The sequence below is a fragment of the Thunnus thynnus genome, chromosome 6 (assembly GCF_963924715.1).
Source record: "Thunnus thynnus chromosome 6, fThuThy2.1, whole genome shotgun sequence".
NCBI lineage: Eukaryota > Metazoa > Chordata > Actinopteri > Scombriformes > Scombridae > Thunnus > Thunnus thynnus.
In genome coordinates this window covers 12,151,806-12,178,762 of record NC_089522.1, presented here as the reverse complement: position 1 = coordinate 12,178,762, position 26,957 = coordinate 12,151,806, and the positions used below count along the sequence as shown (strand labels likewise).

The 26,957-nt window shown below is 40.3% G+C and overlaps 1 protein-coding gene and 1 long non-coding RNA gene across 6 annotated transcripts; one reads left to right on the top strand and one right to left on the bottom strand.

The window, feature by feature from the left end:
- Positions 1–167: 167 nt before the first annotated feature.
- On the bottom strand, positions 168–21,035 carry si:dkey-11f4.7 (piezo-type mechanosensitive ion channel component 2). 2 transcript variants are annotated; one of them, XM_067591728.1, is made up of 44 exons: positions 20,787–21,035; positions 19,678–19,786; positions 19,265–19,386; positions 18,503–18,562; positions 17,351–17,499; positions 17,054–17,218; positions 16,721–16,762; positions 16,512–16,544; positions 16,112–16,224; positions 15,350–15,525; positions 14,947–15,123; positions 14,623–14,787; positions 14,110–14,310; positions 13,824–14,028; positions 13,199–13,300; positions 12,947–13,112; positions 11,999–12,242; positions 11,777–11,873; positions 11,348–11,507; positions 10,682–10,771; positions 10,487–10,575; positions 10,012–10,077; positions 9,771–9,883; positions 9,478–9,598; positions 8,928–9,002; positions 8,601–8,767; positions 7,802–8,001; positions 7,537–7,698; positions 6,761–7,087; positions 6,412–6,670; positions 5,922–6,110; positions 5,553–5,760; positions 5,292–5,424; positions 4,855–5,002; positions 4,544–4,758; positions 4,028–4,186; positions 3,802–3,949; positions 3,181–3,369; positions 2,717–2,809; positions 2,374–2,543; positions 1,945–2,061; positions 1,595–1,674; positions 1,153–1,378; positions 168–1,036 (listed from the first exon to the last, which is right to left on the bottom strand). In XM_067591728.1, exons 1-44 carry the CDS (start codon positions 20,985–20,987, stop codon positions 781–783), a joined length of 6,687 nt encoding a protein of 2,228 aa, XP_067447829.1. In that variant the 5' UTR covers positions 20,988–21,035; the 3' UTR covers positions 168–780. The 2 variants fall into 2 exon arrangements, 1 of the variants encoding a protein (XP_067447829.1); XR_010928636.1 differs by having other exon boundaries at positions 946–1,036; positions 1,599–1,674.
- On the top strand, positions 20,945–26,957 carry LOC137184251 (uncharacterized). Of its 4 annotated transcripts, XR_010928640.1 has the most exons (5): positions 20,945–21,035; positions 22,429–22,513; positions 22,944–23,081; positions 24,794–24,956; positions 26,248–26,957. It is a non-coding gene; the product is annotated as an uncharacterized lncRNA (long non-coding RNA). The 4 variants fall into 4 exon arrangements; XR_010928639.1 differs by lacking the exon at positions 26,248–26,957 and having other exon boundaries at positions 24,794–25,221; XR_010928637.1 differs by lacking the exons at positions 24,794–24,956; positions 26,248–26,957 and adding an exon at positions 24,041–24,782.

The window sequence follows — 26,957 nt, the reverse complement described above, 5'->3', positions numbered from 1 at the left end:
ATTTTGATATAAATTAATCAGTGCACTAGTCTACATAGGCGTATTCAGAAACATGGTATTTACAGAGGTATTTGTGTGCTGATCCATGAGCATATCAAGAGTTTGTCAAAATTTAAGTGATCTGCAAGAACATAAGTCAGGAAAATAGGATGTTTTTGCTTCACACCAGTGAAAATCAGAGTCCAAAGTCATGATTAGAAACTCATGCATTGTCCAGTGTGTAGCTGAAGTGAATCACATCTGGCAGGCACTTAATTCGCTTAACTCCAGTCCAGGTTAATCTGCGTTAAGTACCTTTTTAAATTTTTGTTGTTGTTGACATTCTGTTTGCAGAGGATGGAACACAAGTGTCAGTAAATAAACAAACATAAATTTCAGACATGTGAGTCCCACATTAATGAGCTTTAAATTAATGTTAAGTAAGTAAGTACTTGTTTGAAAACCATTAGTATATCCATTTTTAAGTAAGCAATGATTTAGAAAAATTCCCTTGTCCTGTGCTTGGAGGTCAGAGGTCAAGGTCAGTAGCAGGGTCAGAAAGGGGTTGAAAATCTTGACTACAACTGGATCATTCTTTAATCACAAGTTTTGACACAAATTGTGCTTTAACTGCACTCAAAATGTAAATGAAATGATTGATTCTACTGCACCAAGTTTTATTTGCTCAAAAACATCCATTTTGATTGATGGGAGTCCAGCGTGGCCACATCCACAGGTGCCGTTTCACCCTCCACGTCCCTCTAACAGTTGACCATTCAGATGATACACCTGTGAAAACCCTCAGCTGTCTTTCTTCTCTCTGGTCATCTTGATCATGGTCTCCGGCGATCTGTAGAGGAAGATGAGTTTCTCAAACAGCGTCTCCTCCAGTTCCATCTCTCCCGTCTCCCGCACCACGAAAATGTCTGTGCAGAGCTTCAGGACCCGGTCTACACAGGGCAGCTCCTCGAACATGATGGACCTGGAGATCCCGTTGAAGAATTCCCTGACGAACTTTCCGATGACCAGCACCACTGACATGTACAGGCCTACGATGCTGAGAGAGAGAGTAGACAGGCACAAATCAGCGTGTCAATGCCCTTTTAAAACATCAAAAACAGGTCCGAAGTCCACAGTCATAAGAATGCAGGTCAAAGACACCTCGTTACCTACCCGTGTCCAGCCAGGAAGCCCACACTGGAGGGGCTGACTTTATCACTGAACACCACTATCTCTATGCTGTGACACTTGTGGTCGGACGAGACGAGGACTGGGGAGCACTCCTCCACCACCCACCACTGTTCTGCCTCTCTCTCCGAAGTCCCGTCGGCCTGCTCGAGTTTGATCGACATGGGCCTGAAGAAAGACAGCGCCAGGAGGTCCGGGCGGTCCGAGTGCTCTGAGGGAAGACGCCACAGGTTAAGTTAAACAGGATTTAAACAGGACTCACATGAATCCTGACGTACCCAGATAGAGAATTCAAAAACAGCGAGAGAGCATAAGGAGTTGAGGATTTATCACTGCCAGTATGGATTCCTCTGGACAGTATAATGCAGTTATTATCTATAAGAGAATCATCTGTTGTGCAGTCAATGTACAATAAACACTAACTGACCTACTTCCATCCTGGTTGCCATTTTGGACTCTGGTCCTCTGTTACCCCTGATGTACTTTGGCAGCAGAGAATTAATGATCCTACAAGACAGAATAACAGTTTAACACAATTTGAGCTGAATTCAGACATTCAGTGATGTTGCACATGAACGTCTGGGTTGTAAAAGCGTTTAGAAATAGCTGATAAAAAACAGTATACCCACTCATATATGTAGTGTCATGCTTATTCAAGTATTTTAGGTAAAAGTTTATCTTAATTATAGTCATTAGAAAGGAAACTGCATTTCAACACCTGAAGAAGACATAATAAGTAAAACAAACAGCTGTTTGTGTGTGTTGACTGCGACTCACGCAGGTTTACTGCTGTTGCCTTTGAGCATGTGGACTATCCCTTCCATCAAGGCCTTGTCCTCAAACTTCACAGTGTGTTCTCCAGCCGTCTCCGCATGCATTGATATGGACGCATTCCTGAGGAGGACATGAAGTAGCACATGTACCAAAAGTTTGCTTGAGACTTTGAGGATTTGTGCCAAATTGAGATAAATTATGTAAAAATGCAGTTAGTGGGCTGTTTCAGTTTCATTGAAAAATGATTAAAAAGAAATGGTGCACATTTCAGTGGCAGCGTTACTCTAAATCTTAAACCTGAATGAAAATGCACCAGATGTATTCTAACAAGCTGAATCCACAGGAACTGAATATTTAATTATATTATTATTAATTAAAATGCATAGTTGACCACAAGTACAGATGCACATATACAGTCAGACTCAGACTGACCTGAGCAGCGTCCAGCGTAAGGTTATGTATATGTGAGTGGAGTTGCTGAGCTCCTGTATCATGGCCTCTCGACTGGCCGGGCTGATGCTCCACAGCAGGCTGGCATCACTCTTTATCTTTGCAACAACAATGTCTTCGGCCATGTAGTTCATTATGAACTGCATAGCAGACTAGGAGAGACAATAAAAATAAACCATCGAATCACTCAGAGTGCCACATGTCAAATCAATCACTTCTGTATGTATCAAACGCACTACAAAACAATTAACATGAAGTATTTAACATTAACTTGGTTTAGTATTTGGTCTGAGTTTTGTGTTTACAGTAATGAAGTGCATCTTACTGGATGGGTCGCATAGACTTTGGTGAGTCGGTTGAATCCAGCTTCTGAGAACGAAACCAAGTTCTGCTCCTGGGCGCTCATGGAGAACAGAGGCTGTGAAAACACACACAGACACACTGTGACGCACATCTACACTAGAGAGGGACATTGACAAAGGCCTGAACTGCACAGTTAGATGGAAAACATAAAAACCTCATCACTGGTATAAACCTTGATGGTACTGCAGGGAAGAACCAGACCACCAAACCAAAAGAAAAAGTGGTTTGTGTGTGAAATGATGAAGATGAGTTCAGGTGACTTTAATATACAAGACAACACACCTGCATGTCTTTACTGTTTCACTTCAAGCAAAAGGCACCTTATACAAACAAGAATCCTTGTATGGATATTAGCAGTGAGCTAGCGTCAGTGTTTTACAAAACAAGCACATAAACACTAAAACACGTATTTATATCCATCCTGACCTCATATCCTGCGATGCTCAGCTGGATGGAGACGTCCACTGGCTGATTAGTCACTCCGGCTGCTGATTGGACGAGCGACATGAAGAGGAGTGGGAACCAGATGATGCTGATGAGAGCGAAGATGATTAATCCTCCCATCCCGTATTTCACCACCTTCTTCTTCTTCTGCCCTGGATGGTGGGGGTATTTCTGGAGGAATTGCAATTAAATGACTGTAGTTCACTTCACACTCATTGTTATTCAGTTTACTGGGTAAAATTGTTACTTTCAATATCAATTTATTTTGTCTTTAGCCTATAAAATCTCAAAAAATTGACATCATAACTTATCAGAGCGACAGTCATAAATCAATATGTATTTGATCTATAACTCCTCATATTTTATTATATTTTATTATATAATTATCAGTCAATAAGGGAGGGTGAGAGAACATGGATGGGAGTTTTCCACATGAAAACAAAGTATAGGAGTACAGAAATTTTAGCAACAGCCCTGCAGATACAAATCTTATGGTCATTTTAAAGCAGAGAGGCAGAGATTTACTTACTTTAATATTATACATATATCAGTTTGAGTGTGCGGTATTGTAGTAATAGTGGTCCATCACACACACTCACTTACTTTCTCAGACTCCCTCCAGCACTTGAGGATAAATATGTTAGCATAGATGTCTTCAACACAAATCCAACTGGACAGAGACAGAGTGGTGTCTGTCCAAACCCAGTCCATCACCGCCCTCAACTCCGTCAGGAAGGGAACCAATCGAAACCTGGAGGAGGTATAGTTTCTTTAATTTCATATAGTATATTCTGGAAACAATTATTAAAGCAAGACACTGTTTTCGTACCCTTGGAAGAGGAAGAGGTTTAGGTAGTTGTAATTCTTGGTGAGGAAGTTTCCCAGAATGCGGTTTGGGTAGCCACATTTGATCTGGTAGGCAGACAGGCCGAAGTAGATACACTTAACGAAGTACCAGAGCTGAGCAATCGGGTTCCGGTTGAACCTCCTGTGGAGCAAATATTGACATGAACAAAGAAGGTGTCAATGAAAATATCTTGTTGGTGTCTTAAAGATCTGACAAAGTCTGACAGAGTTTTGAATAACAGAAATTTTAGGTGGGAATTAGGTTTTACAAGTTAATATGTTTCAGATCACTCAGTCGATTAATGATCCTGAAATTGAATGGAAGATAATGGAGAAGTTATGAGAATAAAGCTAAACACACTGGGTGTATGCTTACATAATGTTTCATAATCAATAAAAGTTTCATAAATTGAGTGAATTCTGATTTCTATTGGTTTGGATGAATGAATTCAACCGCTTGGTTGAACATATGAGGAAAACATTAAATTCAGTTGACGACCTCTCAGTGACCCCGGGGAGGATGAAGAACATCCAAAAGTGTATGCCGAACACCAGGACCACTTGGAAAACACACTTTCCCAGCAAGGACTTCTTCAGGTAGAGGGCCCGGTCCACTATCATGGTACCGAACTGGATGAGCAGCATGACCAGGAAGGCTTCAGGGACCTGGTCCTCTGACAGGGACTCTGTGATGTCGGCTGCTGCGGAGTATTTCTATAGACAAAGATCAGTATCATAAACTGTATAATAAGTAACATTAATATATGTGTGTATATTCTTGGTTTAATAAGAAACATGGCAGACTCTCACCCCAAAGGCCCAGTATCCATATATGGTGACGATGAAGTTGACTACGTCGATGAGAAACATGAGAGCGTAGACGTCACACACAGGACTGTACTCTGGGTGGATGATGTCATAGAAAAACTGTCTTATGGGTAAGTAGATATGAAGGGCGCTGTAGAAAAACATAAAATAATAAAAAAATACAGTATCAGAATCCAAAAAAGGCAGGAAAACTCCTCTGCAGGTTCACACTGAACATTGGTCAGAAAAAATCTGAAATCAGCTTTATAGTGTTTGAGTGTCATAATATTTGTCCTTCTCTGGAAAAGAAAACTGAGTGGATACAAAGTTATGGACAAAAAGAAACTCATCTAAGCTAATGCATTAACAGCACTAGCTCCTTCTAGACACCATATCTGACCCATTAACAAAAAAAGCCATGAGACAAGAAAACAACTCACACTTCTATAATGGCAGCTTTGGCCTGTAGCATCCTCTCTCTGATCTGCTGTCTGATCCTCTGCTTCCTGGTCAGTGGAGCTTTGTGTTGGTGCCGTCTCTTCCTCTTGCTGCTCTGCTTCTTGGGCTTCACCTCTCCAGTAAAAAAAAGAGAAATTATATTATGTAATTAATGTCAAGAAGAAAAATTATCTAGCAGTGACTTCCCTCTCTCATGAGAAAAAAAGACAACAAACTGCAAGACCAGATTTGGATGTATTCACCATCAGACTCTGCAGAGTCTCCTCTCTTTCTTCTACAGAACATGGAGGTGGTGGAGGCCTGCAGAGGGAGGAACCTCAGCCGGCTCGGAGCTCTTCCCTTACTGCCAATTTTATCTCCTCCTGTCATCTTCCTCTTGTCCACCTTCTTCTTCATCTTCTTGAAGAAATCGGGCATCTCAACTTCTTTGTTGTCCCACAGCCCGTGACACTGTATGGACACATTATATATTCAGTTTCTGCCAAACAGAATCAAATTTTAACATGAATAACTCGCTGCATGGCAACAGTGCTGGTAGTACAAGACGTACAGCAGCAGGATGGTATATCCGAAAGAGCAGATACATTTCAGTGGTACATTTTTACGGTTACCTTGAGAATAGACCGGTGGAAGAACAGAGCGAGCAGCTGAATGAGGTCAAAGAGAACATAGCCGTCTTTCTTCTCCACCCCGATGATGTTGGGCAGAGCGAAGGGCCGCTCGGCGTTGATGCCTCGGTAGGCAGAGGACGTCCAGGGGAAGAAACCGAACTGGAAAAAGTACTTCACCACAACAGTCAGCTGATAGAAACACAGGAGAGAGAGTAGAAAGTTCTGGATCATGCATCAGCTGTAAAACTGTATAATTAGTACCAAATCAGGGATGGTGGGTAACTTGAGTCCTTATTTTACAGACTAGTTTTGCTAATTCAGAGTTAAAAATTGATAAACACCAGGTAATGCTTTCTCAAAAAACTAATTTCTGTCCTTTTCACATATTTTTCTGTACTTGGAGTTCATATATGGAACTAGCGAACCAAAAAATATACATTTGTAGAAGAAAAACTCCTCATGCTTGAAGATGACGTTAAACACACCACACCTCTGTGTAGATAATGGCGGTCATCCAGAAGCGTTTGGTCGGCCGGGGCACAGACAGCATGGCCCAGAGGAAAATGAGAATCGGCAGGATGAGCGAGAGGAACGACGCCGACACGATGTGGTTGAGGATGATGACGAAGTAGCACAGCATCTCTGACTTGGACACCATGGTGTTGTAGAGGGCGAGCAGCAGCTTCAGTGGCCTCGGCAACGACAGGAAAAACTTATCAGACTCTGCGATCTCGTCGTTTTCAAACATACTGCAGGAGGGAGGAAGAGACAGTTAGTTTAAATGTTTTTAAAGTGCTCTGCTCTTGTTTTCAAGCAACACATTTCTTGCGTCTACTGACTTGTTGAGCAGCAGTTCGCTGGCAGTGAGGTTCCTCGTCTCCTGACTCAGAGGTCTGGGGGATTCTGTGAGATCGACACTTTTCTCTCCGTCACCCTCCCTGAAACCCAAAGAGGTGCATTCTGGGTAATCAGGGCCTTCATCTTCTTCCCCCAGCTGTGTTTCCTTGTCCCACTCTTCCCTCTCCTCCTCACAATCGTCCTCTTCTTGTTCCTCCTTCTCTTCTGCCTCCTCTTGTTCTTGCTCACATCTCTTTTCCCCGTCGTTGTCCTCGTCCTCATTTTTCTCTTTTTCGGGGTCTTCCTCTTGAGGGGTGTCTTCCTCACAGCTTTTGAGAAAGATAGTCAGAAATGATTCGAAACATTGAAACATTGAAAGTACAAAAAATAAAGAGGGTATAAATTGTGATATTCTAAAAATAAAAAATAAATAAATAAATATCTATAAAAACTTGAATAAAAGAACCAAATTATTTTCGATTCCAAAAAAACCCTTTGATGAATAAATTATGAAACAAGCCATAACGACTGGCAGATTTAAAGGATATTATGTACAGTACTAATTATTTGCAATAAATATAGTGGAGATGGGTTGCAAAGTTTGTGTGAGTCTAGATTTACCGTATGAATTTAATTTACATCTAATTTACTTATTAACATACTTAAATTACTTGTACTTGATGATACAATCATGTCCAGGATTCTCTCACAACCCCGTAGCCCAAATCCGTGTGTGAACCTTTGTTTTACTGTCCATAAACATAGATTTCTCCTTCACCTTGCTAAGACTTCATCAGTCTCAAAGGAGGTGAAGTCGATGTTGGCAGTTTTCAGGAGCCTCCGTCTGTACTGGTCAGCAATGGGCGTCACAGTGGGAGGTTCATCCAGCTCCTCCTGGGTCGGCTGCCGGGAGCCCAGCATCGTCTCATCTGTCATACAGCTGAAGGTCCGCAGGAGGGAGAGAGAAGATGAGTATACGAGATCTTAAAAGAAGAGGTGAATATGTTGTATGCATTGGCATGAGTCGGCATCCAGTAACCTACCTGGAAACGCTGCTGGCCCAGGACACTTTGGAGGCTTGGTTCTTCAGCTTGGCGTAGGCGTGGTGTGAGGAGGGGACGGCGGGCGGCGAGGCGGGAGGAGGCAGGGTGTCATCTAGGCCGTCCTGAGATGACAGTGTGTTCTGACGGGACATCCAGTTTTCATAAAACTGCTTCACGCTCTCCTGGCTCACCTCTTTGCCCTGCAGAGCGAAGGAGTGAGAGGCAGAGTCTGCTAATAGCCGAACAGGATTGAGCAGAGTGGTTGAATGGCACTATGTGTGTTCAGACTATACCACCATATTTACTGCATGTTTGGTAGGATTCGACTGACAGGACTTATTTTTCAAGAAATACATGCTCTAAATAGAAAACATGAATCTTCAGACCATGCTTGATTGATGTCTTCCCCAATTTCATGTTAGTTTTGTTGCACCTGTTTATCATTCTTAAGGAGTTTGGTAACATCACATAATCCTCAGCATCAGCTCTGCCCAAATTCAACCTGACAGAGGACTAATAGTCAGAATAAAACACCTGTTTGGCTGCAGGGCATTTAAATGACGAATTAACTTCCAAAATTTCATTGTCCTCTAATGCTCGATTGTCTTGGCTCACTTGTAAGTCGCTTTGGATAAACACGTCTGCCCAATGACGAAACGTAAATGCAAAGAAGAAGAAGGCAATGATAAATACAATATAATATATAATAATATCTGACATTGGAGAAATAAAGGGTTTTTCAACAAGACGTTTTCAAAAATTTCAAATAAATTTGCAGTTTTATATCCCGTCATCTCACCTTCTTCTGCTGCTGGCTGAGTAATGTTCGCTCGAAGCACAGCACCTTGGATATGGCCACGTTATCTTTACAAAATGAGTTCAGGCCCTGCGTCAGGTCGTCAAGGAGGGACTGAAGGAAGACCCAGCTGAATTTCAAAGTGCTAACGATTCGCTGCAGAATGTTTTCTGTAAGGAAAGGAACAGTATATAAGTGAGTCCAGTATGTATATATCAGTGCTGTCCAGGTTGTATCTGCTCTTCATTTACAGTTTAAAGCTGCTTCTTTGTATTACAGCTATATAGTCACATCTCTCAGTGGTTTATTGTAACTGTAATGTCTAATTACCTTTTTCCTCCTCTCCCTCCTCCTCCACGGTGGTTTCATCCAGTTCATCCTCACTAGAGTCTGTTCGATCAATACCTGGGAAAAAGAAGATTTTACTGTCAATTCAGTCTTGCTCCAATAGTGATGAAGTCTGAGGAGGCAGATGTTGACCTTCATGTTGACCTGGTCAGTGTGTCCATCCAACAGTTTGGTCCATAGCAGGATATTTCCCCCAACTAACAGTTTGTAAAATGCCAGTACCTCAAAAACGAATCAAATCTCCATAAAATTTCCAGTATGTTCATCTCTAGGAACATATTTGACATCCTACTGCTTACCAAACACGTCCCTGGAGATATATTCTCATGTTTTTGGTGATCTGACCTTTCCTCTGGAGCCTTCATGTCCACTTTTACACAACAAATACAAAAATATAATTGCCAAATTGAATGTAAATTTACCAAGTCCAGCTTCAGAAGTAGTTTTATAGTTTACAACTCTGACATTCAATTCAGACTGACTACAGAGAGAGACGATGCGCTGTTAGTTAAACACCATATCGCTCTCTCACCCTGTTGTTTCTGCAGCTCTCTCTTTGCTCTCTTCTTCTCCTCTTTCTGTATTGTCTTCTTCTCCTTCTTCAGGTCCTTCAGAGCCGTCTTAGAACTGGTGCTCCAGGCGTTGTAGGCCAACTGGGATATCAAAGACACGATTTGACTGATGATGTCACAATATAGAAACACCAGATGTAAAAAACATTAAACTCTTCATGGAGCAGCTATAATCCTTGAGTATGTGGAAAACATATAAATGTATCCGTTTTATTTGTCATTGGGTTTTGTCTGTTGGTTTTCTAGCTCTCACCTGGAAAGCAGATTTCTTCTTTGGTGGTTCTTCCTCCTCTTTCTTCTCCGTAACCTCCTCTTCCTCCTCCTCACTGTCACTCTCAAACAGGTGGTAGCCACAGTTGTTTTCCACTGCATGAAACAGAGCAGAGCACAGAGCAAAAAACAAGAGCAGCTTGTTGAAAAAAAACCTTAAAGGGAAATAAAGGAGCAATCGTCATTCTTCAGTGCTGTTTGCATTCTGCGGTGTTGCTGCTCACCTCCAGGTCGTGAAACCCAAGGCTTCCACCATTTTCCTGCATCCCTCTTTGCCTTCTCATCATCACCTGGAAAACACAAATATTAACACTAATATTTGCTGATTTTCTCCCTTCACATGTTAAAGATTGATAAGTTTCATAGAGAAAACACTTACATATACTAAGTAAGTAAGAGTATAGATCAAGGTGAAAAGTCGATTATAAAACTGGATCAAACACCCCATGTTGACATAAAATGATCTTACAACAGAAAAACAAACTCTTCAATTATGTATTTGAATTTAGCACAAATCATACATGACTAAATAATAACAACTGGGGCTTTAGAAAGAGATTTTTGACTAAATAAGGAAGATCTGTCCGGTCACAAAAGAGGAACATTTTTCATGGAGCGTGCCTATAAAAGTGTGAATGCCTGCTCATGCTCTACTGGTCTATTAACAGTAGAAACAGGAAATAGACCCTCATGTGTTACCTGGTGTCACCCGCTCCTGATCAGCAGGAAGTCCTGGTTTGTCTGCTGGTGCCGGCCGACCCTTCTGTTTAGATTTGATCTTCTCCATCCTACAGGTAGATGGTGCAAAGGTAAGTTCACTACTAACTGTTCACTACTACTTTAAAGAGAGAATAAATGGGGGGTTGAAAAGGGTGAAGGGTGTGTGTGTCTTACTGTTTCTTCAGTGTTTCCACAGATTTCTTCTCCATTTCCAGTCTGGCTGCAACCTGCTTCTTCACCTTCGCCTCAAACAGCTCAGCGCCCCTTAAAGGAAGAGAGAGGGAGAGGAAAAGGACATGATTACATTACTGCTGCTTGTGTTTTTATATTCTCCTTGTTAGTTGGTCTGTGAAGCACCGTAAGACTTTATTTAGGGCCTCTTATTACAATCATTATATCTGCTATAACAAAACGAGTGTGCTGCATAATCCACCATATTCTGACGTCAGCTACAGTCACTCTGCAGAGATACAAAATTAAAGAGCTAAAAAAAAACATATTAAACATATATGGAGATTCTTATTTTTCTTATAATTAGTATCAAATTACACAGTTTTTTCCAGGAAATTTAAATGATCAATAATAATTATTAATTACTTGTAAAATAACTCCTAAACAGCTGTGAGTGAGCGCTGCTTCAGCTGAGGAAAGTTGGACTCTTTTGCCTTACTGTGTGTCCCTTTCGTTTCTTTTATTAATTGAATACGTAAGAGATATTTTGGGTTTCATTTATCCAACCAAATTTAAGTTTCAGTTTTATAAAAATGTTACCCTTCGCCGTTGTTTGTGTTGCTTTAAGGTATGTTAGGGACCTAACCAGGAAGCAGTTGGAGTACAGACCTGGAGGCCAATATCTTAGAGGACTTGAGGTCAGACACCACATAGAGGAAGTAGTAACTGAGGAAGACCCTTCTTTGTGCCAAGAGGACAGTGAAACAGATCGCATCCCAGACAATGCCGGCCTCACCCTCCGGCAGCTCACACTCATCGTCAGGATCAGCTGAAACACACAGAGAGATCGAGGAATAACTCAACTGTAACTTTGACAGAACCCTTAGAAGCCATAAATAGATGTTCAATAAAGTGTCAGTTGGAAACCCACAAGTACCATAAAATATACAAACTTACTCTGATCATGCATGAAGTTCATAAACTGTAAATGTCATAACATCAATGATTCTTATGTATTTCTTTTAATTTCCCTCTCTAACACGTGTGCACACTAAGATTTAAGGTGTCAGTTACCATCTTCTTGTTACAGACACTTACGGACGTCGTAGCCTTTGATGGTGCAGAACATGCTGAAGGCCTGAATTAACCAGCAGCCGTTCTTCAACAGACTGTTCAGGTAGGCACAAGAACCGAGCTGATACAGAATAATACAAAAATGACAGACAGAAACCAGAGGAAGCATTGTGTCAAAAACAAAGCAATAATCAATAGTATAGCTGCTTAAACTGCTGTGTGTCTAAAATGACTGCAGTAACTCACAGACAGCAGGTTCTTCATGGCGATCACGAAGCAGGTGTAGCCGATGAGCCAGTCCCACAGACGCAGTATGTATCTGACAGGCTGCATCAGCACGCTGCCTCCAAACAACATGAAGTAGAAACAGGCCACCAGGTAGCCCAGACAGAAGATGTTGATCCTTGTTGTGCCGGTGATGAAGATGAGGCAGAGTACCAGCCAGAAGAAATAGCTGAACACAAACACCTTCACCATGTCGAGGTAGCACCTGAAAAAAAAAAGTTTAAGAATCATTTCTTGCACTACTGTGAAAATTGTTGATATTGTTAGTCCGTTTCAAATTTAAAAACAAGTTTAACTTGACAATCGAACATACAACATACAACATCCACCAACTTCATCAGCAAAATGAATTTGTTGTGACTGATGCCAAAATGTTCCATGTGGAAATTTCTGGTTTTGATTTGAGTTTTGTTTCTGTCAGCAGCGAGATATCAGATGTGATGAAGGCTCACAGGAAGACAGTGAAATAAAGCCCATAAATGAAGGCACTGATCTGTGATGGAAATGGGAGACGTCTGTGAGTGCTTATCCAGCAATTTCAGTTTACCAGAACAGCTTTCATGAGTTTGACAACATGTATAAATTAATGGTCTAATTCAACCCCTTAATGCTCCTAAAACAACCACAAACCAACATGATGGAGTCCCAGTTCTCCACCAGTTTAACCTACAAAGCAGAAAACTGTTTGAAGAGATTAACTAAGTGCTGGATTATGGAGCTCAGGCTATTTCCTGTTCTTATACAGAGAATATAAATTTAGACTTGAGTGAGTCATCTTCAGGGTGAGGAGAAAATAAATCAAGCATTTTGTTTTTGATAGTATAGATAACCATGAAAATTTCAAATAGACATCTGGCCCAAGATAAAAAACTAAATAAAAGACCTGAAGAGCAGGTCGGTGTTGCTGACCTGCAGTGAAGAAAGTTGTTGACTGGTATGAACTGGTTGAAGGAGCAAGGATCCAGATTACGGCTGATCTCAACGTTGTCTCCGGCCAGCAGTCGCACTGCCGCTCGGTTCTCCTCCTCAAACACCTGCCACTGCAGAGACGAGCAGAGCAACAGGAGGTGGTCGTCTGCAGAGAGCAGGAGAAAGAGAGAGAAGTCAAAATCTGACATGAGAAGAGAAGAGAGGAGGACAGGAGAGTAGAGATAAACTCACAGAATATGAATAATGGATTGGGTCTCATGGCGAAGTCAGGAAGGTAAAACCACTTAATGACATTAGAGGTCAAAGGTTGAACAGCGGTCCTCCAGGGGTAATCTGACAAGGGAATAGAATAATCATTAAAGCCATTTATCAAGCAAAAACAACACACTTCCATTCACTTCTCACATTTGAGAAACATTCAGCTATTTGATAACCTCATCTTGGTATTTTTAAAAATTAATTAAACCTTTAATTAATTGATTAATTGAAAAGAAATATGACAGATTAACCATTGCAGCCCTGGTGTGAGAGTGGTTATCTCCAATCCTGCCTTTGTTTTTTTTAGCTTTGTTGATTTTGATATCTTTCATGCTATGTAATGTTCATTTCTATAATGTTCTTGCACTGTTTTGTTCTTGTTAATTGGTTTATACGGTACTGTAGCCTCTTCTTCTTTAGACTTTCTGTTTCTGGAGCTAGATTTTCTGTAGGTGTCACACATTTTCGCTGTTCATGCTACCCGGTTCCTCTTCTGTTCCTCTGTGGCCATACTCACACCAGGAGGTTAGAACAGAAAAAAAATAAAAGAAAAGCTTTTCTGGGACTGGATTTAAATGATAGTTTCAGAGTTTCATACCAACACAGAGAGCAGGAGGGATGCCGATGCAGAGCAGGTACTGCAGCACCATGAGCCCTGCTGTGAAGCAGCAGTATTTAGGCCACACCTCCCCGATAGCTTTCCTGCGTCGCCGCGACAGGACAGCCAATAAGGCGCAGGAATGGAGCAGGGCATAGAAATCCATCCTCTGACCAATCACGTTGACCGCCACTATTAAACTCACCTAAGAAGAAGACGCGCATTTATGTTAAGATGTCAGATACATTGAACAGTGAACAGACGCACACATGCAGTTAAAAAGTACCTCGAGCCCAAATTTGTAGAAGCAGAAGTTGATGAAGTACTTGATGCAGGGCAGGATGCCCTGATCCAGGTGCTGCCGAGTGATGCCCTGGAAGATGATGCTGAAGTGCGGGGCCTTCAGGTTGTTATGGAGACGGAAGTAGAGCTGGTGGCGATGGACAGTCGCCTCAAACACCAGCAGCCCCAGTACCATCAGATGGTTCTACAACACAGAGAAAAGTTTCTGAGAAAAAAAACTACACTGGGACATAATTCAAAAGTGTGACAAGGAAACTTTTGGAAATATTTGATTTGAGAATTTTGGATGTGTTACTGAAGTCTGAATTTTGTGGTCCTGGTCCTCTGCCTGAGACCATCAGCATCTAATCAAGCCTCTTAACAGAGAATCCACTTTCTCTGTTCATACAAAACTATCTGTAACTACAGTTTCACCAACAGTACGAGTATATTAGAGCCTAAACCTGGTGGAGTGTACTTGGTAAGATTGTATAACTGAACACATGTTTTATCTTACCCTGAGACAGGGGAGGATCCTGCCCTCACACTTCAGCAACGCTCCACACCAGTAGACGGGGTCCACAGGCTCGATATAGAGAACGGACCTTCTGAGCAGCTCCATCATGTTCCCCCTTATCTCCACTCCATCATTCAGGTCCGAGCTGTTGGAAGCTACCAAACCCTGAGATACAAAAGACAAACATGTGTAAGTGTGAAAATATGTGTCATGCTTGTGTCTAAATCTGAATGATGATATGTGGAGCACAAGACAAAAGACAGTTTATACTGTTTATACTGCAATAGATAACAGTTACAAACACACGCAGGTACGGATACTCACAGCAGTGCAGTTGGAGGAGTAATCGAGGGGTTTGATGACTTTGAGCTGGTAAAACATCTTGCACACCACCATGACGCAGGCCCACACGGCAGAGATGCTGGATGCCATAGGCCGTAACCGCGGAAATGGGAGTGCAAATGCCCACAGAACCAGGAAGAGCAAGTTCATCAGAGAAACCTGTGAAGATGGAAATCATGTTTCTTTTTTTTTTTTTTTCTAAAATAAGCGAATAAATACTGAATACCATGTTTGATCTGAGCAAAATACCAATAGGTTAGATTGATTCTTTCCACTGATTACATCAACCGAGTTATTAAAAGCTGTAAATTCTGTCTCTTATAGGTTGATTTTACTTCCTTCCTTAACCATCAAATCAGCACTGAGAAAATCGATAACATCCCACCTCTTGCAGTGACACCCAGATGATGCCGGAAGACACTATTTTGAGGCTGTGGAGCTCCAGCAGTCTCCAGCTCAGCTCCTGGAGCCTGTGGAGTCCTGATAGAGCCTGAAAGAGCAGCAGGCTGGCCCGGTCCACAATCACAACCCATTTGTCCTCATGACTGCTGGGGGCAGTTTCTGGGAGGAAGAAAGAAATGAAGGTCAGTGAAAAGCAACATTAAATACCATATGAACATCATATCTCTGCTTTAGTTCTCATATGGCTGATACAGATGATTAATCCACCTGTATAACAGGAAAACATAACGCAGAACTGGAAAAAAAAATTTTAAAAAGCGGGAATAAGAAACTATATTTATTCACTGTGCTGTCCGTTTCATATGATTTCATGTGTTGAGAGTCCAAATCTTTTTACCAAATACACCTCATGCACTGATTGCTGTCATTAAAAAGTAGAACAGCCATAAACTGTAACCATAAGACAAACAGCTGCAGAGTTAAAATGTCTGTAAAAGAAGGAAAGATCTCTGCCTCATACCAAGTCTCACATTTTCATGTGTGGAAAGCAGGTTTAACTGTCAAAATAGCAAATTACTTCATAAAATTCATCATCAGTGCTCACAAAATAAGCAATACTTGGAGCCAGTGTATGAATAAAATATTTGTATAAATGACATGTTCTTGTTGTAAGAGAACACATTATCATATAATGCCATATCAATTATTTGTCCTGCTGGTATTTTGGGTTCTGAGCTGTAGTTACCGTCTCCCGTTGTCTCCTCCTGCTCCTCAGCTCCTTTCTCTGAGGAGGTCTGCAGTTCGATGCTGTCCAGAGTCTCCTGGCTTTTCCCATTTCCAATCTGCTCCTTCAGAAGCCTGCAGGACCACAGCAAGTATTTTTTTGAGATATTTTGTACACAATTATCAGAAAACCTTGCTCAGAGGCACTTACAAGGACTGAGTGGGTTCAGGATCATGTTTTACATGTATGTACACGTTGGTTGTTACAGAGAATTAAGTTTTCAATTGAAATGCTGCCTTTGAACACTCAAAAACGATTGCTTATCTTTATTTCTAAATACATGATTACATTCCAAATAAGTATGTCAACACAAACGCTGATTCATTAAAGAACAAAGATATGAGTCAAACAAGAGTCTCACCTTTTCTGTAACTTTTCAATGTTTTCTTTAATGCTGGGAAATAAATGAAAGAGAAAGAGATGTGTGAACATTACAGTGAGTATTATACATTTGCACTGTGTGAAGGCAGCCCTTTCTGGTTTAAGCACAGATTATATCTATTGGGAATAAATCAGTTAATCATGAAGAGTCTATACACAACGATAAGGAGGGATAAACACGGTTCTTACGTCTCAGATATCACATTGATTGAGCTTCTGAGTTCTTCCTCTCTGGATGGAGAGAAGGTCGGATTAGACAAATATTATTTGTACAATTATACAGTTTGTTTATCAGTCAACCATAAAGTATAAAGCACATACAGGAACAGTGCTTGTTTTAACATGAAAAAAGGGCACTTGGATCTAAATGATGTGCACTGTGCTGATTTATATGATTTATATGACACAGGTATAAAAGTAGGGAAGACGTAATTATTTTTTCATGTTTTGATCAAGTAGCGCAACTGTTTCAACATACTGTAAGTGAAACGCTTTATTAGATATTCGTTCCTGCTGTCTCACCTGGAGTTCTGCCTGACAGGTATGTTGTCCAGGTCAGTGAGAGTCAGAAAGTCTGAGTTGAAGTAATGCAGCTGGAGAATACAAGCTAGTAGGAACGCAGCAGGAAGGAGGATACGAGCAAACAACTCCACCGTGTCGTACCGCTCCAAACCCAGATCCCGAAGACTGCAGAGTCAGACAGGAGAAACAATATGATCACTTTACCAAAAAAAACAGGCTGCTTCATCCCCAAAAAGACTCCTAAAACTAGCAAAAATGATTAATTACATTAAAAAAAAGACACACAGTCCTACTCACCCTTCCTCTGACATGCCCATGATCTGTCTGAACAGCCCAGACACACTTCTGAACTGATACAGGTAGATGGCTATCAACACCACCATGGAATAACCGACCACCACCGCCCAGAACGTCTTTAGGATCCGACGCCACACATCATAACGGACCTGAGGGGAGAGAAAACAGACAGAAAGATACAGTACCTTTTCCATCAAGCTACAGATCTTGACATTAGTGTTGGACTGGTAGTCATACAAGCTAAATTTGTACTGGCATTAATCCATATTAATATGCTCAATACTCAATAATAATTTGACACAGTTTGCTCTGATTATTCTGATGTATCCCCCAAAACAAGCAGCTAAATGAGATATTTTTATGATTAATAACAGTGTTGCCTTTACTTCTTCTATCACACTCTCCAGGGTGTAAAACACATGATGTTGCTGATGCTGTCCAAACAGACAAATAATGTTGTCTTGTCTTACGTCACTTCCGAAGCCATTAAGCCTGCCTGTAAGTGCCTACCGTGTTTGTAAAAGGTCAGCAGAAACATAAGAAGGGAGAGGAAAACCAGGAAAACAGTAGCAAAAATTGTTATGTATGTGCTTATGGCTCATAATCAATACTTTTAACAGTAAAATAGTATCTATCAGGGGTGGGTAGACTGTTTGAGTGTGTCTGTGTGTGTGTGTTGTCAGGTTTATATAAAAGCTGGACATGTTCTGAACCTTTTTATGTGCAGACAACAGCAGAATAACTTATTGATGATAATTCAGGAGTCGACACATTACAGTGTAAGATGAACCTGAAATTATAATTGTGTGTTATGCAACGTCTCAACCATAAAAGCAGATTTTCTCTCCACTTATTGACCCCTGCAATCTCAATATCAAATTTCCATCCTTTATCAATTCTCTACTTTGCATAGTCAGAGAAACCTGTAAGCATAATAGACAATATTCACATCAAGAAGCCATTCAACATCAAGAACACAGTTTCTACACAAGATGTCAAGACACAGGTGGTTCTATAGAGGAAGATGAATAATTTAAGTACTACATCTACATCAGTATACGTCATTTCAAAATACACATAGACTAAATCTTGGCTGTTTATTACAACCAGCCAGATCACTAAAATCACTAACTTGGTAGAAAAATCACTCACCTGGTAGAGGACGACACAGAAGAGGAAGAGGACAATGTAGAGGATCTTGTAGACGACCACCTGAGCAAGTGAAACATGGTCAAGATTATTAATGTATGTTTAATGTAATAATATAATTAATTTTAAAAAAAAAAGCTTGACATGAGGAAAATCAGCTAAAAACCAGGTCGAGATGAGGAATACTAGACCATAAAAGTCCTGAATCTGCATCCAGATATATATTTGTTGTAAATGTTCTTATTTTTATAATTAACTTTTTTTAGTGGCTTCCAAACATAAATATACTACACATACCATACATCCATTATCCAAAATACAAAATCTACTTGCCGTAATGAATTAGAAACAATAAACTAATAAATGATTTATTGTCTTCATCGTTCACATCTGATTTTGTGTCACTGTTGCACAATGTACAAAGTGGAATAGTGACTGATGGCATCACAGGAAATTTAATCTATCACCACAGTGGCTGATAAGAGGTTGAGAATAAGGAGAAGGATGATCAAAATAAATAACTACACATGTGCCCTGAAGCCTTCAGCAGAGTAATTCAGGCATGTATTTTAAATTACTATTTAAATTAGATTGAAAATCATTGTAGTTTGCTGACTTCATGTTAAAACCTCATTCCTGCTGCATGATTTTCCCAAAATGCATCCTAGACACAAAGCGGCAGTGTTGAAAAAGTCTGATTAGAAGATATGTAATGAATGGAACTTTTCTCATGCAAAGTTTTTAAGGTGTACTGTCTGTCGATACCTTTCCAGAGAAGCTGACGATGAAGAACATGGAGCAGCAGAAGAGGATCCAGTATTTCACCAGTGTACCTTTCACTCCTGAGATCAGCATCGCTACCAGAGGTGATGGCTGACTTTCTTCCGCTGAGATGGAGGAAACAAAGAGGAGAAGGATGAGGAGGAGAAGGAAAAACCCAAAAGAATTGAGAGACAGAAGGAGAACAGGAGGGAGAAGAGCAGGGAGCAGAGGGAGAGCAGGGATACATCTTTGTTTAGCATACTTACCTCAAACATAGTAAATCAGTCAAATAGCCTCGGTACATTTCAAGATGATTTGAAGAACACAAGCCTTACATTACTACAAACTAATTTATGTTATTATCTAACACTCTAATAGTCATAATCATTATAAAAAGCAATACAAAAATGAATTACGTTGCATAACTTTGACTTCATCTAGAGATTCCTCCTTCAAGCTCTGCTCCTCCTGCCTCTCCTTCAGCTGCTGACGAAACACCAACCAAAAGCTGAAGCTGTAGAAAACCTGCAGCACACACAGCATAAGTACAAAACAATCAATTAATTTAATACAATCTGGTGAGCAAAAATAAGTTATAACCTGTTTCTCTGGACTTGGCTACCAAAAGAATAAGTAGCTAAAATAACTTGTGCACAGACTACAGGTGTTTGGGAGCAGAGTACAGTTTAACATGAATCAATTGACTTGAAAGTGTCCAGTTGGCAACCGTGTAAAGAGCTGGTTGATGTCTTTAAATGCTGAGAACAGGAATTATTTGCTGGAAGTTCTTGTTGCCTCATCTGCAATAATTACCCTGAAAATCCATTTTCTTAATAAGCCTGTTACTAAAGGTAATATCTGGTATGTTCATGCACCTATTAAGATGCAAAATGATAAAAATCTGAATCTGAAATAGGTTATAATTGGGTTGTATACTCATGTTGTCAAGTAGAGCCAATATCATTCAAATCTGATCTGTTTTTTTAAGAGTGATTAACTTTTATAGTTGCTTATTTTGTCACAAATATTTCATTTTATAAAGCAGTTGTAGTTAAGATTTAGAGACTTTAATATGAGATACTCATGAAGCATAAGTGTAGTTGGCCTTTTATCATACGGGTTACTTTTTTTCTACTTCTGTTTTCTCTTTCAGCTCTTTCAATGTCCTCATCAAGTTTGTAATAAAGGAAAAGAAAAAGTTCTTGTCCATTAATAATAACCTCCCCTATTACATTTTATCAATGGATATTTGATCTTATGTATCTTATGTATCTATCTGTATCTTATGCCCTCTAAGCTACTTGTATTTAATTTGGCTTATTATTATCATTTATGTTACTTTTTTAATTGTACACCCAAGAATTGTTTGGAGTGGGAGGGGATGATGTGTACATGTTTGAGGGAAAGGGAGGGAGGGAATGGGGGGTAAGAGTGAGGGGATTTCTACTATTATTGTAATTGTATTAATATAAAATTTGATAAAATTGTTTTGGAAAGAAAAAATATTAACCTCCCTCCTCCTCACCTTTGCTCCCAGGTGGATGCAGGGCGCAGGGTGGTAACTGTTCAGGTCGAAGTCCGCTATCAAAGCCGGAGGCAGGCCAGGGTACAGCTCGGCCCGGCTCAGGCGCAGCCCGCTCAGGAAACCCAGCACCAGCAGCACCGTGCCGTAGATGGCCAGGAACGGGGCCGACATCATGGCGTACCGGCGCCGGTCCCGCATCATCCAGATGATACACGACCACACCAGCAGGGCAAACGTCAGCCAGTTGTTGTAGGTGATACTCCAGACCTGAAAACGTTTGTTGATGTGACGTCACTGCCGTCAGTGACCGTTGAATTATTGTGGCGCGTTTGACAGTCCGTTAACTAACACTAACGGTTCGACATGATGGAAATGTACAAATTTTTTAAAGTACAGAAGTTATTTTTGTGCTGTTTTCTACCAATCATATATTATTTCGTGTTTTTGGTCATTTCAGCTGGTTGGTTAAACTACCAGACAACAATGCTAATGTTATTTGCTGGTTACTAATTCAGTAGTAGCCGTAGCTAATGCTAGCACCTTAGCTTCCCAGCATAATTCATACTAATTAGCTACCATGGCTAACGCTAGACTATGCTAAATAATGCCTGTTGGCTAGTTAGTTAACTGTTCTTTCGGGAGATGCTGAAGTTAGTTTCCGGTTCGGGGTCAAGGGTAAAGTTATCATTTCCTCTGCCACTTATTTCTCGAATAATCATTGTCTACAAATGTCAGGAAACAGTGAAAAATGACAAGTAGAGTTATAATTTCCCAGGTTTCAAGATGATATCTTTAAATTGTTTACATTACCAATCCAAAGATATTCAGTTAACTATTATATACGGCAAACATCACATTTGAGGAGCTGAAATCACACCATATATGTCATTTCTGCTTGAAAAACGACTTAATCAATTATCAAAAGAGTTGCTGATAAATTTTATTGTGGGTCAACTAATCAATTAACAGACAAATTGTTTAATGTTTAAGGTTATCTTCTCTGACTACCTACACAACACCCATAACACAAAAACTCTTTTCAGATATAATTTTGTTCTCAAATTTTGTTCACAAATACAACACTTTTATAAAATCAGTATTAGTATGTAGTTTACCATCATGATGATAAGGGCGCTGACATAGCTGTGTTTTTGCACCAGTCGTCCAAAGATGACCAGACCACTTGGGCCTGAGGGGGGAGGCGAGGTTTCTGTCGGACTCTCCAGGACCTCCTCACTCCTCTCCTCCATTTCACTCTCACCCTCTGTCTCTAGCAGAAAGGAGAGGCAAAATATGAGATTAAAAGAAACTATTTAGTTAACAGATCAAACACATTAAATCCCTGACACTGAAAAACTACAAAGGACAAACCAAATACAGCCCTACAATAAAATACAATATTTGCATGAGACAGTAATTTGTCACATTTTCAACAATGACACTATGCATGTGTTGCTGAAGTTTCAGGACAACTACACAACAATACACACATAAGAAATAATGGAAGCAGTAAAGCTGTAGTTGCTATAATTGCTCAGGCTGTGTACTTAGATATCTGAGTGTGATTACCATGTGATGGTGACTCTTTGCCTTCATACTGTGGTGGAGGGTAACAGTTTGTGTACCCTGCCGCTCCTAACAGAGATCTCAGATCGTTTCTGTGGCCATCTTCCCAGGAACTGCTCGTCATTAAGACCATAGGCTGAGGAAAGAGAGCACATCATGCTGTAAGTTTAGATCAGACATGTTCATTCAAGTATGTGGTTACCAAAAAAGCCACTAGGATTTTTTAAAAGAGTGCACACTACTCTCAAAATTTATATTACCTCCCACCTTAATTATCAGTCAAATAAGATGGCTTACTTCATCAGGTAGATAGGCTTCGTCATCATCTGTGCTAGTCAAAAGCTGAAAAAAGAGAAATCTTCTGTTGATTATGTCAATTTGAAAGAGGCTAGCAGTGAAACTGCAGTTAGACTATGATGTCTATTTAACAGATTTTAAGTCAATGCTTTTATCCAAAGCAACTAACTATGACCATAAATGCAGGACCACTGACATAACAAGCAACCAGTAGTGCGATCAGAGCTAAAATACATTTACAATATTCCTGTGACCCGACAATATAATTCAGAGGAAAAATATCACTGTTTGTAGGTTACCTCCTCCTTATCTCCTGAGATGTACATGACTCTGAAGAAGCTTGAAGGATCAACTGGACTTTCTATTGGACTGTCAGACTCTTCACCATCAACAGTATTCTGAGAAACACAGCAGCTATTAAAAGCTTGTCATGCAAGTTAATATCATCTGAATACTGTGCGAAGGTTAATATACCTGCATGTTTGTGCATAAAAATAACACACACATACATTCGCACAAAGATGTTTGTAAATGAAGGGGGTAGTGGTGACAGTATCAATAGCAGTAATTGTTTTTATGTTGAAGTATTGATAGTGGTTGAAGTGGTAGCAATAGTAGAAACATCAGAAGTAGTAGGAGAAGTCGCAGTGTCAGAGAAGCACTGGCTTTAGTACAAGTAAAACCTTCAGCTGTACCCATAGTAGTAGTAGAAGTAGTGGTATTTAGTGTTCCCAACCCTCTAGGGTTTGCTAGGAGAATATGGAGATTAACCTCCGTTATCTGGTAAGAAAAAAATACATTTCTGGAGCTTTTTGACCCCCCCCCCAAATTTAACAAAAATGTCAAAATATGTGGGTTGTGCTGACTGGTGCTTGAGATTTTCATGCAATAACTGATTTTTTGGCCCACTTGGGGGCAGCAGATACAAGTTGTGACTACATAACATGTCATCACTTTTTAAGTTGATATGTTGAATTTGTTACCAAACAGTTGCTTACTTACACATCCAGCACTTACGGAGCGACATTATCATTCATTTGGAGTCCTGTCTCTGGCTGCCTGGTGAATGTAAGTCTAATATTCACTTTCCTTTAGCTCTTTGGTCTCTACCAACTCCTGAGGGAGATATCAGGCTCTCTAGCAGCTAAATGCTAAAAAAAATGCTAAATGCTGAACTGTGTTCACCAGGTAGTCACTAAGAGTGTCTGTTTGGAGTTTGGTGCTGGGCAGGTACTGTGCAGTGGGTTTTTCAGAACTTTATCCCTTAAAACAACTGCCTGCTTTTGCATTACACATTGTCGTTTGATAGATTGTTATTATAAAGATAACAATCGATCAAACACTCACACACACTTACAAACCTCCTCTGTGATGTGGACCCATTTGTGCAGCAGAGCCACCAGTGTGTAATACAGCAGCAGCAGGACCAGTGGGTTGATGAAGTCAGGCCAGATGACATGTGGTTGTAGACCAAGAGTGTACGGGTCTGAACTGTTGGTTCTGATCACTCCTGTCATACCAAACAACCTGGGACAGGTAGAGAGGAAGGAACATCGGATGAAGAAGGAGAGCGAGTGTGAACGGAGAATGAGTGTCAGTGCAGAGAAGAACAACATTAAATATTAACTTGGAACTTGCAAAGAAGATAAATCAGCCAAAAGGACAATTTTAATAAAGCCATAAGAAAAAGGTTAAAACAGATAAATCTTTTTTTTCTGGCAAAAATATGTGCCTTTTCTCAGCTCCACATCCTGTACTGTATGATGTAAATGCAAACATTTGAGCCACAGTTAAAATTAATGAAGGTTAACAGCCAGTATTTCTGTTAAAAGTGTATTGATTACACAACATTTTATATGACTCTTCAGTCTGGTGCAGTACTTTCACTGACACATAAATATCAGTGCAAGATGCAGAGTCAAAACTGATGAACTTAATGACCTGATTTGGATGAATATGTATTGAAATATTTGCCCTTTTTAAAATTTTCTGCTTATATTCATAGTTTTGGATTCATCATATTTGTAACCAACATGACATTGTTGATATATTTAATAAATGCACCAGATCAGTCCAATATTTCAGTCTTATTCTACTTTTCAACCACTTCCGTACCTGGCGTAAACATCCTCTGGTGGCACAAGCTGCTGGGACAGCGGCAGCTGGTAGAGGTAGAGTGCCAGCAGGTGTCCTCCGCTGAAGATGGCCATCATCACACACAGGGAGCTGAAGAAGAGCAGGCTGATGGAGCGGCTGAACACCCACCACCATACCAGCCCGAGAAACACACCGAAATACACAGCTGAGGTGAGGGAGGGCAGCGTGATTCCTGGACACACACACACACACACACACACACACACACACACACAGTATGACAAGAGAAGAGGAAAATAAAGTGAATTACACTAAACTTATAGACATTTTAAAACTATAATAAACCTGCACACACACACACAAACCAGCTGCTGTATTGTACCTGCCAGCCCCAGCAGTATAGTCACCACCACTTTCCCTGCTGTGTTCATGATTGCCGACAACAGCAGCCTCAGTCCGGCTGCAAACACTATCAGCTTCTGAACAAACTGGGGCGGACCCGACTGAACCGGCATGGTGCTTTCGTCTGAGCTGTCAAAGGACGAGCCCTCGGTCTCACTTCCTCCCTCAGACTCTGTGTCAGAGGTTTCCACTTCCTGTCAGACCCATGAAACAATCAGATTGATATCACTGTGGCGTTCTTCATGTTATGCGATGTTAGAGCAGTCGGTGAATATGCTCAGCATTACCTCGGGGTCAGAGGGCGGGATTCCGTTTTCATGGAGACTAACTTGGGGTGCGGGGCGCAGTAGTTTTTTGCACAGCCTCAGTACAAAAAGGACAGAGAAGAAGAGGCTCACGTCTGGGGCCAAGAGGCGCACAATGTTGCCGGGATCTACCAAGCTGAATCTGGAAACACACAAGCATTACCATGGGTGTGATCTCTACTGATTTCCATTCATATCAATATCACATGCTTGAGATACGTAATTTATATTTAGTTGCCTTTATTTTTTGGAAGCATTACATTATCTGTCCTGCTTTAGCATGTAACAAAAAAAACAGGTTAAATGTTATTGGTGATAAATCTCAATGTCAAGTTTTAATCCTCAATAGGTTGATTTTCATACTACACTCAAATGAACTGGACTATAAATCTGTTTGGAACATAGGAAATCAATTTATAAAGTCATGGTATGTCTTGGAAAATGGTCTGCAGTAATGTTAAGTTGATGTGACTCAAAATAATGGGATATAAAAATATGTAACCACTGATAAGTTTCTTGAAAATGTGTAAGTCAAATGTAAACTTACCTTATAATACCCACATGGTAGAGGAAGTCTTCCCAGGGGCTGCTAACTGTAAAAAAAAAAAAAAAAAAAAGGTGCGACAGGAACAAAGCTGTTTTTATTGCTTCCTGAAATGTTTGTGTTTCAGATTTGTATGTTATACAAATGATAATATTTTCATTTTGCACGCAACGCACACTGGTGACGTCTTCTTCTACAAAAAATGTCCTTATTGCGTGAAGTGTAACGTATTTGTTTTTACCGTGTGGAGGGATGTAGGCGAAGGGAATCTGCATGAAGCACTGCAGGGTCAAGAAGATCAGACTAGTGTAGAGGATCAGCCGAAGGAACTGACCTGTTTTACCTGAAGAGCGCAAAAAGTGAGACGAACCAGTAGGAAACAAAAGGGGAAGTTAACAAACCAGGTTCAAAGTCATGTCTTAAAATAAATTCACACAAATTATGTATTTTGACAATGTTCTAAGCAAGAGTCAGTTTATGGTTTATTTAGTGAAATATACTGAGAATTGTCGGGCTTTACAGTAACTGTCATCCTTGGTAAATTATGTGACAAAAGCAGAAAAGATTATGTTATAAAAAATATATTAAAGGATTGGATTGAACAAGTGTTTGAAGTAATTTAAACAAATTATGTTTGTTAGTTGCAACACTGTTTGTTTGTGCACTCTAATATTTTCCCGTTTTACTCAATTATACTTTTTCACCACCTGAACAACTGTAGGGAGATTATGATCTTTGATAAAAACAAACATACCACTCTGTATTTGTCTGTATTTGGCTTAGATCTGATATGATACACACACACACACACACAGTAATTGATGGACCCGTACTTCTCTTCAAGACATTTTTAGGTAGAATATTGTTGTCTAGACACTTTTTAATTGAGCTGGTTCTGACTATGTGAGCACTTTTACAGATCAATAAACCTGCTAAAGTGAGATATGTGAGTCTGGATAT

Coding starts and splice junctions, on each gene's coding strand:
- si:dkey-11f4.7 (XM_067591728.1), bottom strand. CDS start 20,987: ATGATGCGGGACCGGCGCCGGTACGCCATGATGTCGGCCCCGTTCCTG. Junction 10,078..10,486: donor TCAGGAGCGGGTGACACCAG/GTAACACATGAG, acceptor TGTGTTTTCCAG/GTGATGATGAGAAGGCAAAG. Junction 6,671..6,760: donor AGCGAACTGCTGCTCAACAA/GTCAGTAGACGC, acceptor TCCCTCCTGCAG/TATGTTTGAAAACGACGAGA.